At 42.0% G+C, this 15,837-nt stretch overlaps 1 protein-coding gene across 6 annotated transcripts in view; it reads right to left on the minus strand.

The window, feature by feature from the left end:
- The window catches only part of RORA (RAR related orphan receptor A), a 697,355-nt gene that overhangs the window by 34,435 nt on the left and 647,083 nt on the right, over nt 1-15,837 (minus strand). For all 6 annotated transcript variants that reach the window (XM_053927993.1, XM_053927992.2, XM_053927991.2 and 3 more), the window contains one exon: nt 4,198-4,283. In XM_053927993.1, the coding sequence (XP_053783968.1) occupies nt 4,198-4,283 (86 nt within the window). The remainder of the gene's footprint in view (nt 1-4,197; nt 4,284-15,837) is intronic.

The following is a 15,837-nucleotide window of genomic DNA, read 5'->3' on the forward strand; positions in this document are numbered from 1 at the left end:
GTTGAACATGAATGCATCCATGCTGGAAAGTGGACAAAATTGGTAGAAGACTAGTGACATTTCACAACTGAAATTAAAAATATTAGAATCCTATGAAAAACAATTGGGGCCTCAGAGGGACATTTATGGACATTGGTTTTTAACCTAATACAAAAAAAGCTCCAGAAATTGCCTTAGTGCTTTCAGGAATAAAAAAAGTAATAAGTATACACCCTAGATGTCATTGAAAAGGCTTTCTATTGTTAATTTCAGGTAATATATTTGTCATCGCAAATAAACTATTCCCAATTCTCCCTTTACTGGGTAAAAAAGGAAGCTTAGCATAAGGCATCAAAAATGTATTATAATGAGTAAATGTTGATAAACAAATGCTACTCTAAGAACAAAGGGTCTTAAATGTAATCAGAAATCAATTCACTAATTTCAATAGTCAATTGTAGATTATCATTTAAAAAGTTCCAGTTGAAATTGTAGAGCCAAAAAGCCTATAAGGATACACATAAAAAAAAAGTGTGTTTTTATTATCTTGAGATAAATTTTTCATCACCACCTGAGCAGCTCCTGTCTCTAATGATGAAGCTGGGAACTGGAGTTTAATGATAAATAGGCCCATTTTTCAAAAGAAAACCTCAACTAATGGTCATTTTTCTATAAACACTTCAGCATTCAGGATTTGAGCAGGGCTAGTATACTGTTAGCTCATTATTTCAAAAGAAGAAGTAAAATATTTTAAAAAAGAAAAACCCTAGCATAGCAGAGCCCTTAAAATGTTGGAAACGGTGTACCTGTCTACCCCTATCGCCCACTATCCCCGACAGCGACGCCCTGCTCCAGCCCAACTGGGTTGCACATCGTCCCTAAAGTACAACCAAGACGTGTCCATGCGTAGGCTCCTGCTCCCCAGTGGCCGTGTGCTGCTTGTGTCGTGCGTGTACAGACTGTGGCCTCGCTCCAGCACCTCCTCCTTGCGCCGCTATTTAGCTTTTTCTGTGCTGGCCTCAGCTCTACAGCGAGACCGCAAACTGCCTGGCAGGAGGATTAGGCCCTGCATGCCGTTCGATCCCTTCCAATACTTCTAACATGTCTGGTCCCAGGATGGGTGCTCATATTTTCATATGTTTGCTGCTTTAATTGGAAGAGTCTATATCACAAATCACAAATGGTCACAAAATCAGGACTGGACCCACAGATAACCCGAAACAGTATCCGACTACCCAGAACAGCATTACTCGGGCACCAGGAGTCTGGCCGGGAAGGACGGTGCCGACGGCCAACACTTACTGAGTGCTCGTTCCGTGCCCGGCACTTTTCTAAGTGCTGCACATGATACCCCGAGGAAGTTAGCTATGACTCCTGTCCTCGTTTCACACACGGGGGAACAGAGGCACAGACAGGTTGGGTAGTCGCTCACGCTGGTCGACAGCAGAGCTGGGATTCAAACCCAGGCAGTCTGGCTCCGGAGTCCGACACAGCTTCCCTGCAAAGAGGCTCAGGGATCAGGAGCTGTGAGCAGGGAATACAGGCACCAGAGAAAGAGCTACTACCCTGTCTACCCTTTTCACTGTTCATGGGCAATGTGTATCCGAGCCAGTATGTGATAACACAATCATTTCAGCAATTAACTAGGTTCTCTTGTTTGTAGTGGTTTCAGGTTGTCAATTTTAAATGCAATTTAAAATACATTCGCAAAGTGATTAGCATAGAAAATGACTGAGTCACTTTCTTTCCTCTCATTAGATATCTATTTAAATATCTAATTATAAATTTTCCTTATGTCTAATGATACTGACACTGAGATAAATTATTTACAGTTTGTCATAACATAACCACCTTCACCTAGTTAGAACACAGTAAATCATTAACGTCAATGGCAGAAGCAGAAGGCTCTTGACTTCCCCACAACTAGAAATAAAAATGTTAGTTATAACAGACAGAAACTATTATGCAGAGTAAATACTATGTACATCAAATATAAACACATACCACCGTATAGGTCCCAGGCTGGGCTTAGGCCCAATCTGTTAATAAAATTAAGTGTTAATTGTTTGTTTCTGTGACTTTGAATAGAGGAACACAGTAACCAAAAACCACTTTGGCACTGAGTCAGTACATGCGCAAGATCTGAAAGGGAATCTAGAAAAGTGACAACTGTGAAATAATAGCTGCCATTTGTTATTTTATTGCCTTTATTTCTGTCACAAACATTGGGGGTGAGGAGACAACACACACTGTTCACGCCTGTGTAAACACTGGTGCTCAGACAGTCGTTCGGCTTTTACTGAACAGCACGTTGTGAATTGGTTTTCTGAACTGTGGGGTGATTCACAGGAAGTGGCCCCTGCTCCCAGACCCCATTCCTAGGTACTCACTTCGGTTGGCCGCACGAGACCACACATGTGGCACTTCGTGGCAGAGGGAGTGGGCAGGTGTCTGGGCAGAAGGAAGGTACACAGGGTGGTTGATGCCTAGGACCCTGTCCCCTTAAGAAAACCCTGGGTGGTACTCAGGGCACAAAAATCACCATTGTTTGGAACCCCTGGTGGGGGAGGACTACTGTCTACATGGCCTCATCCAGAAAGGCCATGTCACTTTTACCAGGGACCCAGCTTTGGGAAGGTGTGAACGCAGAGTGGATGAGGAAGAAGTGTTACACCTGCACAGCCACGTCAGCCACATGAACTCTGAACGTCACTCGGGTGGCCACTGTCACAGGCAGATCCCTCTCTGAGGTGGCACAGGCCTGGCAGTTGATTTCATTTTGTCTTATTTTAATTAACTAATTAATTTTGAGGGGGGGCAGATTTAGGAAGTAAAAGGGCATAACTGTGTTTTTTTTCCTTGGTAACCGAGAACCCTGAGGCATTCATTGAGGGTTCCCCCAGAGATAGCCCCAATTCCCGTTTAAGTAGCAAGCCCCCATCCCTAAAAGGCTGGTGATTTAAAATACAAAAACAAGAAGTGTGTTTGGTGGTGTGCAGAAACCTCAAGCTTCGCCGAGATGGGCTCACTATGAAGCATTTGTACATGTACAAAGAGCCAAATGTTATAATGATTAACAGTAAAACGAAGACCTACGGAAATTACGAGCCAAATTTCCTTGCAGTCTCTCAGTAGTTATTTGTGTCTGGATGTGATTTTTGTATTTTATGACATTGTATTTTCTACTAGCCTTCACTAAAGGAGAGCTACCCAAATTTGTGGATTTTATTGTTTGCCTCATCTTCAAAATGCCTTAGGGCTCATTTAGGCTGGTTTCAGTGGCAACCCACGGTCTCACCTTCAGCATATTGAAATAGCTGCCCTTCTGTTTATTTCGCGCTGTTTTATCTCGTAAGCTATCTCAAGGCCCTTCCAATATAAGCAGGAGAATGAAAATCCAATACATTGGAATTTAAAGAACAGAGGCAATCTGGGTTTGGGGGTCTTGAATGACCAGGATAAGTATCTCTATTTCCCACTGCCCTACTGTGCATGTGCTGGCCCTACTGTGCACGTGCTGCCCTGAGACTAGCAGTCAGTCAGGGTTAAAACATTAACAACAGCAACACGAATGACAATGTTTAGACTTAAACTGCACTTTTCAGTTTATAAGGACTTTCATTTAGTTTTTCATTCTCAGAGTAGTTCTAAAAGATAGGAAGAACAGGTGTTATGCCCACTTTGTAGATGAAGAAACTGAGTCACTCAAGTACTGAGAGATGCCCAAAACAATATGGACAAGCGGTGGCACCAGGACCAGAGCTCAGTTCTTTCCAACTGCACTGCCATAATCTGGCCAGCTGTGTCAACATCTGTGTGCCAACAATAAGACTTTCAATCATATTCCAATTAAACTTCCTGCAAATGCCTTCTTATAAAGCTTATAACAGGGATGTTATAGAAGTCTAGAGTCGGCTCTTTTAAAAAAGATAACCACAGAGATTGTTCATCAGATCAATCAATTCTGGGACTGGAAGTGACAAACAAGCAATGCTCAAACACTCTTCTCAAGCCTCCTGTTAATTTGACGGAAGGAATTTAAAAATATACATAACTTATTTACTTGTAATTTAACCCCAAAATATTCTGTCCCGTCATTTCTCATCACTCGAAATTCCCAGGAGCTGCATTGTTAAACATCGGAGAAGTAACAACTAAGACTTCCAAAGACACATTCTAACACTGACAGAAACAACAACAGCGATTAAAAAGGCTTACCTTGCAGCCTTCACATGTAATGACACCATAATGGATTCCTGATGATTTGTCTCCACAGATCTTGCATGGAATAATTTCAATTTGAGCTGCAACAGAAGCACGTAACCAGTTAATTACATTTTCTTTTAAACACCTTATAAAAGCGTTCCCCGATCAGCATTTGTATAGTGAAAACTAATAACCTGCTAAACATTATACCGCATTAACTATTCATTGCTGAACTGTAAGGGTCCCCCTAGAGCCCTGGACTAAATTATGGCTGCTCGTTATATAATAGCTTTCGGGTTATTAAAATGGGTCATTTGAGAAGGTGTTTAAGGACCCACAAGAAGGCTGGAATCAGCATTTCAAAGCCTTCAAGAGCTGGAGAGTTCGCAGTTTAGGCCTCAGAGCAAAGCAGATACTAAAATGTTTCCTCCGATCTTATTTTCCATCATTATTTTTAAAAGGTCATAAATCTGTCTTGGCTGAGCACTTGAGCTTGACTGGTGGAGAAAAACATACTCCGAAAGGTTAAGAATACTTAGGAAAATGATTCAATCCAAAACATCAATGTTACATGTGATGGTAAGTTAAGAATTTTTACTTATCCTTTTTTAATTGACATAGTTACCATGTGTTAAAAAACGAGTCCATCTGTGTACCACCAAAGTCTTTCAACTATACAGTTAATATCCTATCTGATTTTAGTAATGATGAATCCAGAAGAATAGAATAAGTAGCTTCTAAGTTCTTTACATTGGAAACTGATTCCCTGGTACAGCGTGCTCATGTTTCTATCCAACCGATTACTTACAGATGCCCCATGGTGTAAAACCAACCAAATACATACAGAAATATATGGGTACGGTACACCAACGTTCTCAAATATGATAAAGCACACTTCTAAGCATACACATCATTTCTTGAGCAGAGTTGAAAATAACATCATTAAGGATTTAGAAATAATCTAAGAATAAAATAATTAGGCACAACGAAGTACTTGGGTCAACTGTGAAATATGGTTTATACATGAAGAAAAGATCGACGCTGAGGAGTATATGGAGGAGAGCAGCGTTCCCCAGTTCACCTAGTATGTTCCATCACGCTAAGTTCACTCTCCATGGTTTTCACTACCAGATATCATATCAGATTAGCTCCTAAATCACACACACAAACACAAGTGCAAGAGCCCAAGTGGATCTCCTTCTCTACAGTTCCTTCCCAGACCCGTGCCTGACACAAAGCAATGACGTTCTAAGGATGTAAGTCACACGTTGTAAGTAACACACATACACACAGCCCACTCTTCCCTCCACTGTAATCCCACACCTTGGGATCATTTCCACAACATGTACTTTGCATTGGATGTGATGTTGAAATTCTTGGATTTAATCTCATTATAAAGCATGTTTACCTGCTAACTTCCCTTCAAGGGGAATAGCACAAGTACTGATCAGGGAGTGCAAGCCATTCTCGAGAGCTCCTTTCCTATCCATCACTGCTAGTGTTGACATACTGAGTTTTATTGCCCGGAGTTAGAGATGGTTCGAAATAATCACATCCAATATATTTTCCATAATCCTGGAGCTTTTTAATACTCCAATAAAGGTGTATTTGTACACTGTCGAATATGCCTATTTCTGAGTTATGCAACTTATTAATATGTTACAGGGTCACATTTAAGAAAAATGATCACCTCCAAGTCCTCCTCCTTGTCCTTAGTGCCTAGCTTGATTTCTTCAAGGAAAATTCTCTATGAAATCTGAAATCTAATAATGTCTCACACTTATGGTCCTTCCAATATTCTTAATATAGTCAAGGTGGAGTTTTGTGCTACAGACTGTCTGCAACTCGAGAGAGAGAGAGAGAGTTAATGCTCAACATTTTTCAGGGACCCATAAAAGCCAAGTGGTAGCTGAAAGGTGTTATCAGCTGGGAGTTATTGCCTGGATTCTCCCGTATGAATTAACCAGTCTATAATGAGAACCTGCCTCCCCCACCCCCACCCCTAAGGAACAGAATAGTTAGACAACACAAAGCACTTGGACCGTTTATTAAACAAAATTTATATGTGGAATAGAGAAGACTGACACCGAGCTGCTTCTGCATATGTCTCATCTCAATCTGTAACCACAGAAATGAGACTTAGACAAACCTAGTGAGGCCCTGTAGTTTAAGGCAGCATCAAAACTATCTGAGGCACTTAAAGCAACACTAGTGCTAAACTCGGGCCTTGCAAGTGTTATCTTCACTCCACATTAACAACGGGGAGACCAAGCACATCTGTTTAGTCCTGTGTAAGCCAGGAAGGCCCTGAGCAAGCCATACTGGGAGTGCTGAGTAAAACTGCCTCTGGATCAGATGGAAAATGATGTATGCTGTTCAGCTGGCTTGAACTCAGTGGACTGCCCATAAGAAGTGAAATGATGGCATTTAAGCCAGTGACCAGAATGCCTGCTAGTGGCTGCTGTCATCCCGCAAGTGACATGGAGGTCTAGCTTGGAGGGATCTGCTCATGGTAGGGGTGGTCCCTGCACTGCACTTTCACCTTTGAAGTGGCTCATGGCCTAGTATGGGGGAGAGGGAGGGGGCAGCATCCTTGGAGCACAGACACAGAGTTTGGTGCCACTACTGACTGGTGGCCTGAGTCAAGCTGCCAAGCTCTTGGTCTTCAGCCTTGTTTTGGCTCCCAGGGTCTTTTAAATCTGTAAGACACTCACGCTAAGATGAAGTTCACAAGATTTATGGGGGACAGTGAGTCATCTACGCTCATCTAAAGATGACTTGCATTCTCCAGCAGGGGGCCACCTGACACCCACTGTGTTTGTGCTTAGTTCCAGTGGGCAATGAGGGCCAGAAAGTCAGGATTAGTCCAGACAAACTCCACTAGGAAGCTCGGGGTAGTTACGGTAATGGAAGTGTTCTCCAAAGCAAGGTTCAGGCATTCTGACTGGTCCGATCAAACTATCCTGCCAGCCTGTCTCCTGGGGGTGGGGGGGCAACCTTAACTCAGAAAACAATCTCAGTTACAAGAGCTTTTTAAGAAATACCTAAAATCCGCCTGCCCCCAAAAGCAAACTCTGAATGTGACCTGATCGCACATGTTGATATTTCCAGAAGGCAAACATTTGCAGATTGGAGCAGGGCACTTGGCCTTCCCTTTACTCCAACGATGCCCCAAAGCGCCCCCTCCACCTTTCAGTCAATTTACAGAATTCACCTGTAACAGTGAGTCTAAAAAAGGTAGTCACTGGCTTGTACATTTTTTCAAAAGGAAGGCAGTTTAGTTCCATAAATTTGAGTTTTCAGTCCAAGAAGAGTGAAAAGGAAAAAACTCCCCTTGCCCTTTGCTTTCCATCCCTTAGGCTTTTCCGTCTTCCAACAGGCAGTGTTGTGTCTTTTCAAAATAATCTTTTAACACAAATAATGAGTCTTGGCCCATAGATATACTGTACACATTAGCTCCGCCAGTATTTCAAAGGATGAGTCCTGTCAGACAACACTCTGTCACAAGTATATTGATTAAATTAGCCCACATCCATATTCATCTCAGCAAAGAGGCTTATTGTGTAGGGGAATATCTGAAGCAAGATGCACGCTGATAATCATGAATTGGCTTAACAATGAACAATCTTGCTATGAAAAATTCTAATTTGCCCACATTTTCAGCTCTATTGCCTAAATAATTTGCTCTCTCATGCACCCTAAGGAGTTCAAGCAGGCGCTGCACACCTGCAGAGGCAGATTCCTGCCGTTTCCAGGAGCTGACAAGTGGCAGTGGGGCGTCAGGAAATCCCGCCACGCAAGCGCACTCATTCGCCGTGGGGGCTGGGGGCTGGGCTGTCACAGAGGCTCGAGTACTTCCTTGCAAGGTTTGCGCTTTACTTTTAATTATGAACGGAACAAGAACATGGGTTCTTAACACCTCATTTATTTCTAGGACTTACAGAGTCTGGCACAAATAATCCCTCTGTTTATTACCAATTCTTTTATTTACAAAATCATAAGCATGTAATTCTGTAACATAACAATATCACACTCAAGAACCCCATATGACATTTTAGGTGGAATGTTCAAATTAAAACTATAAATTATTACACCCATGTTATTACCCTACCAGCAACACTCAAGCAGGCATTACTTCTGCTAGACCCTGATTTTGGGAGATATCGTGGTCACGAGAAAGATGTCCATTCTCCCAGAGAATTAAAAAACTACAACAGTATGAGTTCCCATCACTTCACGCTTAGTGAGTAGTAAGCTCTTGATGATAATTTAACAGATTTATAACAATCAATTATATCTAACAGGCATTTGTGTTTATAATGTAAGGTATTATTGCATTTACTTCAACAACCCTGTGAGACAGGTGGTATCATCATCGTCATCATCATAATCATCATCATCATCACCACCGTCGTCCTCTGTATTTTTCAGATGAGAAAACAAATTCAGAGGGGCGAAATAACTTGCCCCAAATCGAAGAGCTAGGAAGCGGTACGACTGACATTCGGACACACTTTGTTTTTTCGTCTGACAGAAAATTTAGGGTCACCCCCACGCCCCCGCCCCTTTCCCACCACTCTGCACTGCCAGCATCAGATTGCTCCAGCAACAAACACCAGGCGGTTGCCACTCTTGCTGCGTTACCATGAACAGACCCAAAGATGTAAGTACCTGGGTTAAGCGTGCACACTAAGAACTGGCACCAAGGTGTCTTTCTGGGAGTTCCCCGTCAGTAATCATCAGCCTTCTGGGCACTCTGCTAGGTTTTGACCTCAAGGTGACCAGTGCCAAGGGTTAACAATTCTTAAGGCTCGGAAAGTTACTTAACGTCTCTGACCCTCAGTTTCGTGCGTGAAGATTCGATGATATGATATATAAATAACACAGCACATATATGATTATTTCATATATACTCTCTCTCTATGCACATCACACAGTTCTTAGAAGTAGCTGGCACTCAACAAATAGTTGTTATTATTATTGTTGTTGTTGATAAGAAATCCTGCCTTATAGCGAAATGAAATTCTTCTCTGCAGCCTGTAAGCCCTTTCCAAAGTGGGGATGGAGAAAAGCTGCTTATCCTCCAAATACTGTGACAGGCAGCTCGTCCCGCCCCCCCAGCAGTCCTGCACAGCACGGGCACTTAACCGTTTGCTGCGCTCAGTGCTCCGCCGGGATCAGCTGTGGATGTGTCACCTGGAATTGGTCATGAATAACAGTAAAAAAATAAAAAATGCATGGGTCCACATCAAAAATAAACTCATAGGACCCAAGGTTACCCAGTAATATCTTTCATCTAGCTCACATGCACATATTTGCCTGAATTAGACTGAACAGGTTAGGGGTCCCGCTGGCTTGCTAGGTAATGGCTAAACCCTGGATATGTCCATGAGAGTATGTCACACATAAGAATGTCAAGTAATTTTGTGGGTCTTGCAAAAATGGTCAAGAAATACTGCTTTAAAAAATATCTTTTACATCAATTTGTTGACAGTGTTTCATTTTTAATTTTTTTCTGGAGGGCTGAAAATATAGAGGACTTTTCACTTGCTAAGTTATATTTTTCTAACGTTTGAATTTTTTTTACAACCATCATGCATTACTTCTGTAAGCAGAAAAACCAATAAAGATTAAAAAGAAAAACCCTAAGGCATTTGATTTTATTTTCAATAAAATGGCCTGAGTCCTTTATGGATTAGTCACTTCATTTTATCCCCAGTTTAAAACTGCTGGGGTATTAAAGGATTCTGCAGCTGCCTGCGTGGCAGCCTGGCGTGCCTGTCGAGGCTGGATGGTGGAAGAGTGGCGGAGTCTTCACCTGGTTCCCTGGAGGGACTTGGGGAGCGCCTGGTTTTTAGAGTTTTGTGGCCTCTCTGGGTCTAGCCACCTCCTAGTTCCAAGGACGTTGTGCCCTGCCCAATGGAGCCCAGATGAGGGGACAAAGCTGAAATTCGTCTGGCTAGGAGTTCTGAGGCTGTAACAGCCTGGACTTAGGGAGCCTTTTCCTACTTTGCCCTGACCACAGCCCTTTTTCGAACCATCCTTCCAGAGGTGGCGCCTTCCCTGCAGGGTGCAAAGGTGCTGTGTGTGCTAGCCCGCTAGCTGTGGGCACTCCTGCTGCTGCTGCCGCTGGAGGGAGGGGCGCAGACTGTGGCTTCCAACAGTTCGGCACATTCTGTCATCCCGGACCTCCGGCTTGGAGTACAGCATGAATACGTTCCACAGCCCAGGCATGGTCCTCCAGGGCTGCGTTCCAACTGCATGCTACGCAAACCAATAATCACCTTGTTCTGCCACTTTGTCTACTAAATATATACTAAATATAATATTTGTATGTTTCCTTCCTTAGTCGAGTCTTTTCTTCTACTGATTTTGGATTCTTTCATGACAGTACCTGAGCCTCACTGAACATCACCAAAGCAATTAGCCCCCACTTAGAAAAGCCCTACCCTTTCTGGAAGCAATCATAATGCCTGATATCTGCAGAGTTCGCTAGGTTTTTTTCCTCATTGGCTTATTTTGATTTTGGTGCTCACAACAACACTGAGGTAGGCAGACAGGTCTCATCATGCCCATTCTGCAGATGTGGGAAATCAACTTCAGGAGGATTAAATGGCTTATGTCTAGATTTCCCAGGATCTAACTATAAAGGCAGCCAGCCACAGAGCAGGAAGACTTGGTGGTTCTCTCCTCCTAAAGATTATCTGCCGCCTTTAGATTTATGTTATCGTCTCTCTGGGGATCTCAAAAGGCAATGACACGAGAGAAAGAGCTGGAACAAAGATGTGGAATTGGCAATCCTTCCAAGGCCATGGCCGACCCTCCATTCCCTGGGTAGCCTCAGGCAAGTCACTTACCCCTCCACTTCCTCCAGCTATAAAATGGGAATAACTCTTACCTCCCAGGTAGGTGGTGGTAAATGAATGCTCGCAAAGCTCTTTGAAGATGAAAAGACCTATATAAATGGGAAGCTTTAGGAAGCTTGGCATATCATTCTTGGCAAGGACTGGGACGCTGTGCCCTCACTACCCACAACAGGCTCTGCCACAAAGAGAATAAAGAAAAATATATAGAACTGTAATGTTCATCTGCTAGCTAGACTGACTTAAAATTTTTAAAATATGGCTGGCTCCCAGAATGCTTTCCTAAGAGACGAACGCATCCAGATGTTACTAGCTTAGCCTCTGCTTGAGAGAAAAAGAGCACAAAGACGGAGAAGCCACATCTCTGTAACAGCTGTCACAAGCCAAATCCCTGAACTTTACTTTCACCAGGGCTGTACAGTCTTGTGTGGATGTCATGGGAATGGCATGATTCCCTCTTACAGACGCAATAAACATACATGTCATCCTCTGACATCCTGAGCGTGGTAGCATGTTGGTATCTGACCCAAGGACTCTGCCAAACTGTAGCCATTAAAGAACAAAGTCCAGGGCCTGACTCTGCCCCTCCCGAGCCCCGCCCCGTGCCCACTATTGAAAGCCACCTCCAAAAGGCTTTCACTTGACTGTGGTTTCTGATAAAAACTTAACAGCTTTTAAAAACAATTTTTAAATAAAACATGTTGCACATACCTGCCACATACAGACACGTAAGTGCACCTCAAATAATCAAGAGGTCAAGCATTTGCAAACTAAATCTAAAATAAGACAAAATTGAAGTTTTGGAACTCTATTTCCTTCAGTCTTTCTACAATGTAAGATTTAGGTGCATAAGAGTTAAAACACTGGGCCAGAATGGCCCATATAAATTCAGAGAAAGTGGAGCTGTGTATGCAGGAAATCTCTGAAGAATAAGGACGGCAGGCGTATCTTCTCATGTGGCTTCCTGTGAATATGCAGGTAGTTCCGACAATGGGAACTGAATATTAATCCTTTGTAATATGTTTCTATCCCTACTGGGTTAAGCTTTCCAGAGAAACTGACTCACATTCCCTGATGCATATGTATCTTTGCTAAAAGCCAGATCCAAATGAGCACTTTTGTCCCTGGACAGGGGAATCTTGTCAAATGAAAGAGAAAACAGATTTTCATATAGAGGAGCAGTGGACAGCTTTGATTTTTAGAACCAGTTTTCTCTAGAATTCTCCTCCTTTGCAGTCATGCACAAAATACCTACATTGAAAGCAATGAACTATTTACCATTTTTGGAAACTACCTAGTAACCAACTAAACCTTGAATAAATTAGTTGAATAGCAAGAGAAGCAGCTCCCCAACACTTCACTTTACTCATCCATTATGTCAGAAACTGAATAAATTCTCATCCAATAGAAGATGATGCCATTAAGGTCAGCAATACAAATAGTTCCGTCTCTTTGTTTTTCCTAATTTAATCTCTCTATTGTCTTTGCAAATAATGGAGCATATTTGTTGTTGAGAATTTGTGGGTTATGTGAAATCAGGGACCAAGACAGAGGTAACTGGTCATTTGGCCAATTATTCCCAGTTGGAATAAGGTTCCTCTAAGATTCTAGAATTAACTGCATTTTTAAATCATATAATTCCTGAAGATCTTCTAGGGCTTTGAGATGGGAAACATCTAATAACAATCCTTCTCTTGAACCTCTCAGTGTGGGTTAACTGTCATTTCACTTCAGCAGGAAAAATAATGCACTTTATTTTACTAAGTGCTTTGACTACGCTCAAGGGAAATTCCTAATAACTTCTTTTCCAACAACGGGTACGTGTCCCCTACATGATTCTGGACAATACTAAAAAAAATGTCATCTGAGTCACAGAACTGCATCTAATCTTTTCTAGCGATCAGCCTCACTCTAAATACCAATTCCTTTTTTCCCCTTAACAAGAACAATTTTGCCACATTTAGGTTATGTCTTCCTTTGCTCACAGTTGAGAGCAATGGGGTCAGCTCTTTGCTTTCATCATTCAAAGTCTGTTTTTCACAACAACAGAAAAGAACATCTTTAAAACCAAACCAAATCTGGAGATCTTATCTAGTTTCTGTTTAGCCAAAACATCAGAATTTTACTGCATTTTTTTTTGAAATAACCTTATTTTACACAATTCCCCCCTAAATTTTCACATCTAAGCCTAAGAGATAACCACTCTTATCGCCACACCTGCCTATGTAAACCTCAAGCTATACCATACAATCTGGATACTTCAATTTAGAAGCTTTTACTTTTTTCAATGGTACAGATGATATTATAAAGATAAACAAACCTAGTGATTCAATTATAAGTTCAGAAACAGGAAAATATATTGACACAGAAATGGGTCTTATAATAAACAGGGTATTTATTTAAATCTATCAGTTTGATGCCTTCATATGAGTTTGGTCCATTGTATGCTTAGCACACAGCATCACAGTTCACTGAATAAATCAATCAAAGCATTCTGTTTGACGCAGAATACTCCTTAAAGAGACAAAGTTTCCTGCCTCAAAATTCAGCCATTGCTTGTTAACTCCAGTTGCACAATTTCTATGACCCCTTACAGTGCTGGGTGCAGATATGCAGAAGTCAGTCAAAATAACAAGAATCCAGGTTAAGTCATCAAGCTCACCAGGCAAAGGAACCCACTTCTCCCTTCCATTAGCTTGGATTTTTTTTTTTTTTAAAGATCAGCCACTGTTCATTGAATAGTAGATCAGAAAAATATTCCCTAACCAAAGAAATTAAGTTTGAATTCATGGCAAAAGACTGGAAATAACTTGTAACCTTAAACCTTGAAAATATAACTTCCAGTCAAGATTGAGGCATAGATAAACATGCTTCGCCTCTTCGCACAACCACAGAAAGAATTACAACTACACCTCAAGATAAATAACAACCAGAACCATCAGAAAATCAGGCTGCATGGAAATCTGACAACCACATTCATCCAGATGGGTAGGAGGGGTGGAGATGGGTGGGGAGGTGGTGGAGATGGGTGGGGAGGTGGTGGCGGATGAATGGGCGGTCCTGGATAAAAATCAGGAGGGATACATTGGGAGCGAGTGATCCCAGCCCCCAGCCAGATTGCACAGAACACGGTTCCAGTGCCAGGAAGATAAATCCCCATAACTTCTGGCTGTAAAAACCAGTGAGGGCTGGGGTGGCAGAAGAAACTGCCAGATTTTCAGGAGACTCTGCTTAAAGGGCCTGCAAGGACTTAAAACGTAACAAACCCACCCCCTGGGATTCAGCTTCAGGGCAACAGCTGGAAGGGTGCCAGTTGCAGGGCAAGTGCTGAGCAAACCTCCAGAAGCCAGGCAGCAGCAGTGTCCCCTTGCTGAGCCTTCCCCCAATACAGAGCCACAAAGCGGGTTGCCCTGCCGTGGTGATTACCTAAGGCTGTGCCCCACACAATTTACAGGTGCCTTTTCTATAATAGGCTACACTACTAAGACAGGGAGTCAAAGCAGCTCTACCTAATACACAGAAACAAACACAGGGAGGCTGCCAAATTAAGGAGACAAAGAAATATGGCTCAAATGAACGAACAGAACAAAACCCCAGAAAAAGAACTAAATGAAACAGAGATAACCAACCTATCAGATGCAGAGTTCAAAACACTGGTGATCAGGATGCTCAAAGGACTCATTGAATATGGCAGCAGCGTAAAAACAACCCAGGAAGAAATGAAGGTTACACTAAGTGAAATAAAGAAAAATATACAGGGAACCAACAATGGAGGGGATAAAGCCAGGATTTAAATCAAAGATTTGGAACATAAGGAAGAAATAAGCATTCAACCGGAAGTGCAAGAAGAAAAAAGAATTAAAAAAAATAAGAATAGTATAAGGTGCTTCTGGGACATCTTCAAATGTAACAGTATCCAAATCATAGGGATGCCAGAAGGAAAAGAGGAAGAGCAAGAAATTAAAAACTTGTTTGAAAAATGATGAAAGAAAACTTCCCTAATTTGGTGAAGGGAATAGACATATAAGTCCATGAAGCACAGAGAGTACCAAACAAGCTGGACCCAAAGAAGACCACACCAAGACACATCATAATTAATATGCCAAGGGATAAAGAGAGAATCTTAAAATCAATGAGAGAAAAGCAGAGAGTTACCTACAAAGGAGTTGCCATAAAACCGTCAGCTGATTTCTCAAAAGAAACTTTTCAGGCAAGAAGGAACTGGCAAGAAGTATTAAAAGTGATAAAAGGCAAGGTCTTACAACCTAGATTACTCTATCCAGCAAAGCTATCATTCAGAATGGAAGGGCAGATAAAGTGCTTCCCAAGAAGGTAAAACGAATGGAGTTCATCATCACCATGCTATTATCACATGAAATGTTTAAAGAAACTCATCTAAGAAAAAGAAGAAGATCAAACTATGAACATTAAAATGACAACAAATTTGCAACTATCGACAACTGAATCTAAAAAAAACCCCAAACTAAACAAACAGGCAAAACAGGAACAGAATCACAGATACGGAGATCATTTGGAGGGTTATTAGCTTAGAGGGGGAAGGAGGAGTATGGGAGGAAAAGGTACAGGGATTAAGAAGCTCAATTGGTAGGTACAAAATAGATGGGGGGATGTTAAGAATACTACAGGAAATGGAGAAGCCAAATAACTGATTTGCATGGCCCATGGACATGAACTAAAGGGGGTGATTCCTGGAGGGAATGGGGGTACTGGATGGAGGAGGGCAAAGGAAGAAAATTGGGACAACTGTATAACATAATCAATAAAATAT

Source organism: Desmodus rotundus, chromosome 7, assembly GCF_022682495.2.
Source record: "Desmodus rotundus isolate HL8 chromosome 7, HLdesRot8A.1, whole genome shotgun sequence".
Taxonomy (NCBI): domain Eukaryota; kingdom Metazoa; phylum Chordata; class Mammalia; order Chiroptera; family Phyllostomidae; genus Desmodus; species Desmodus rotundus.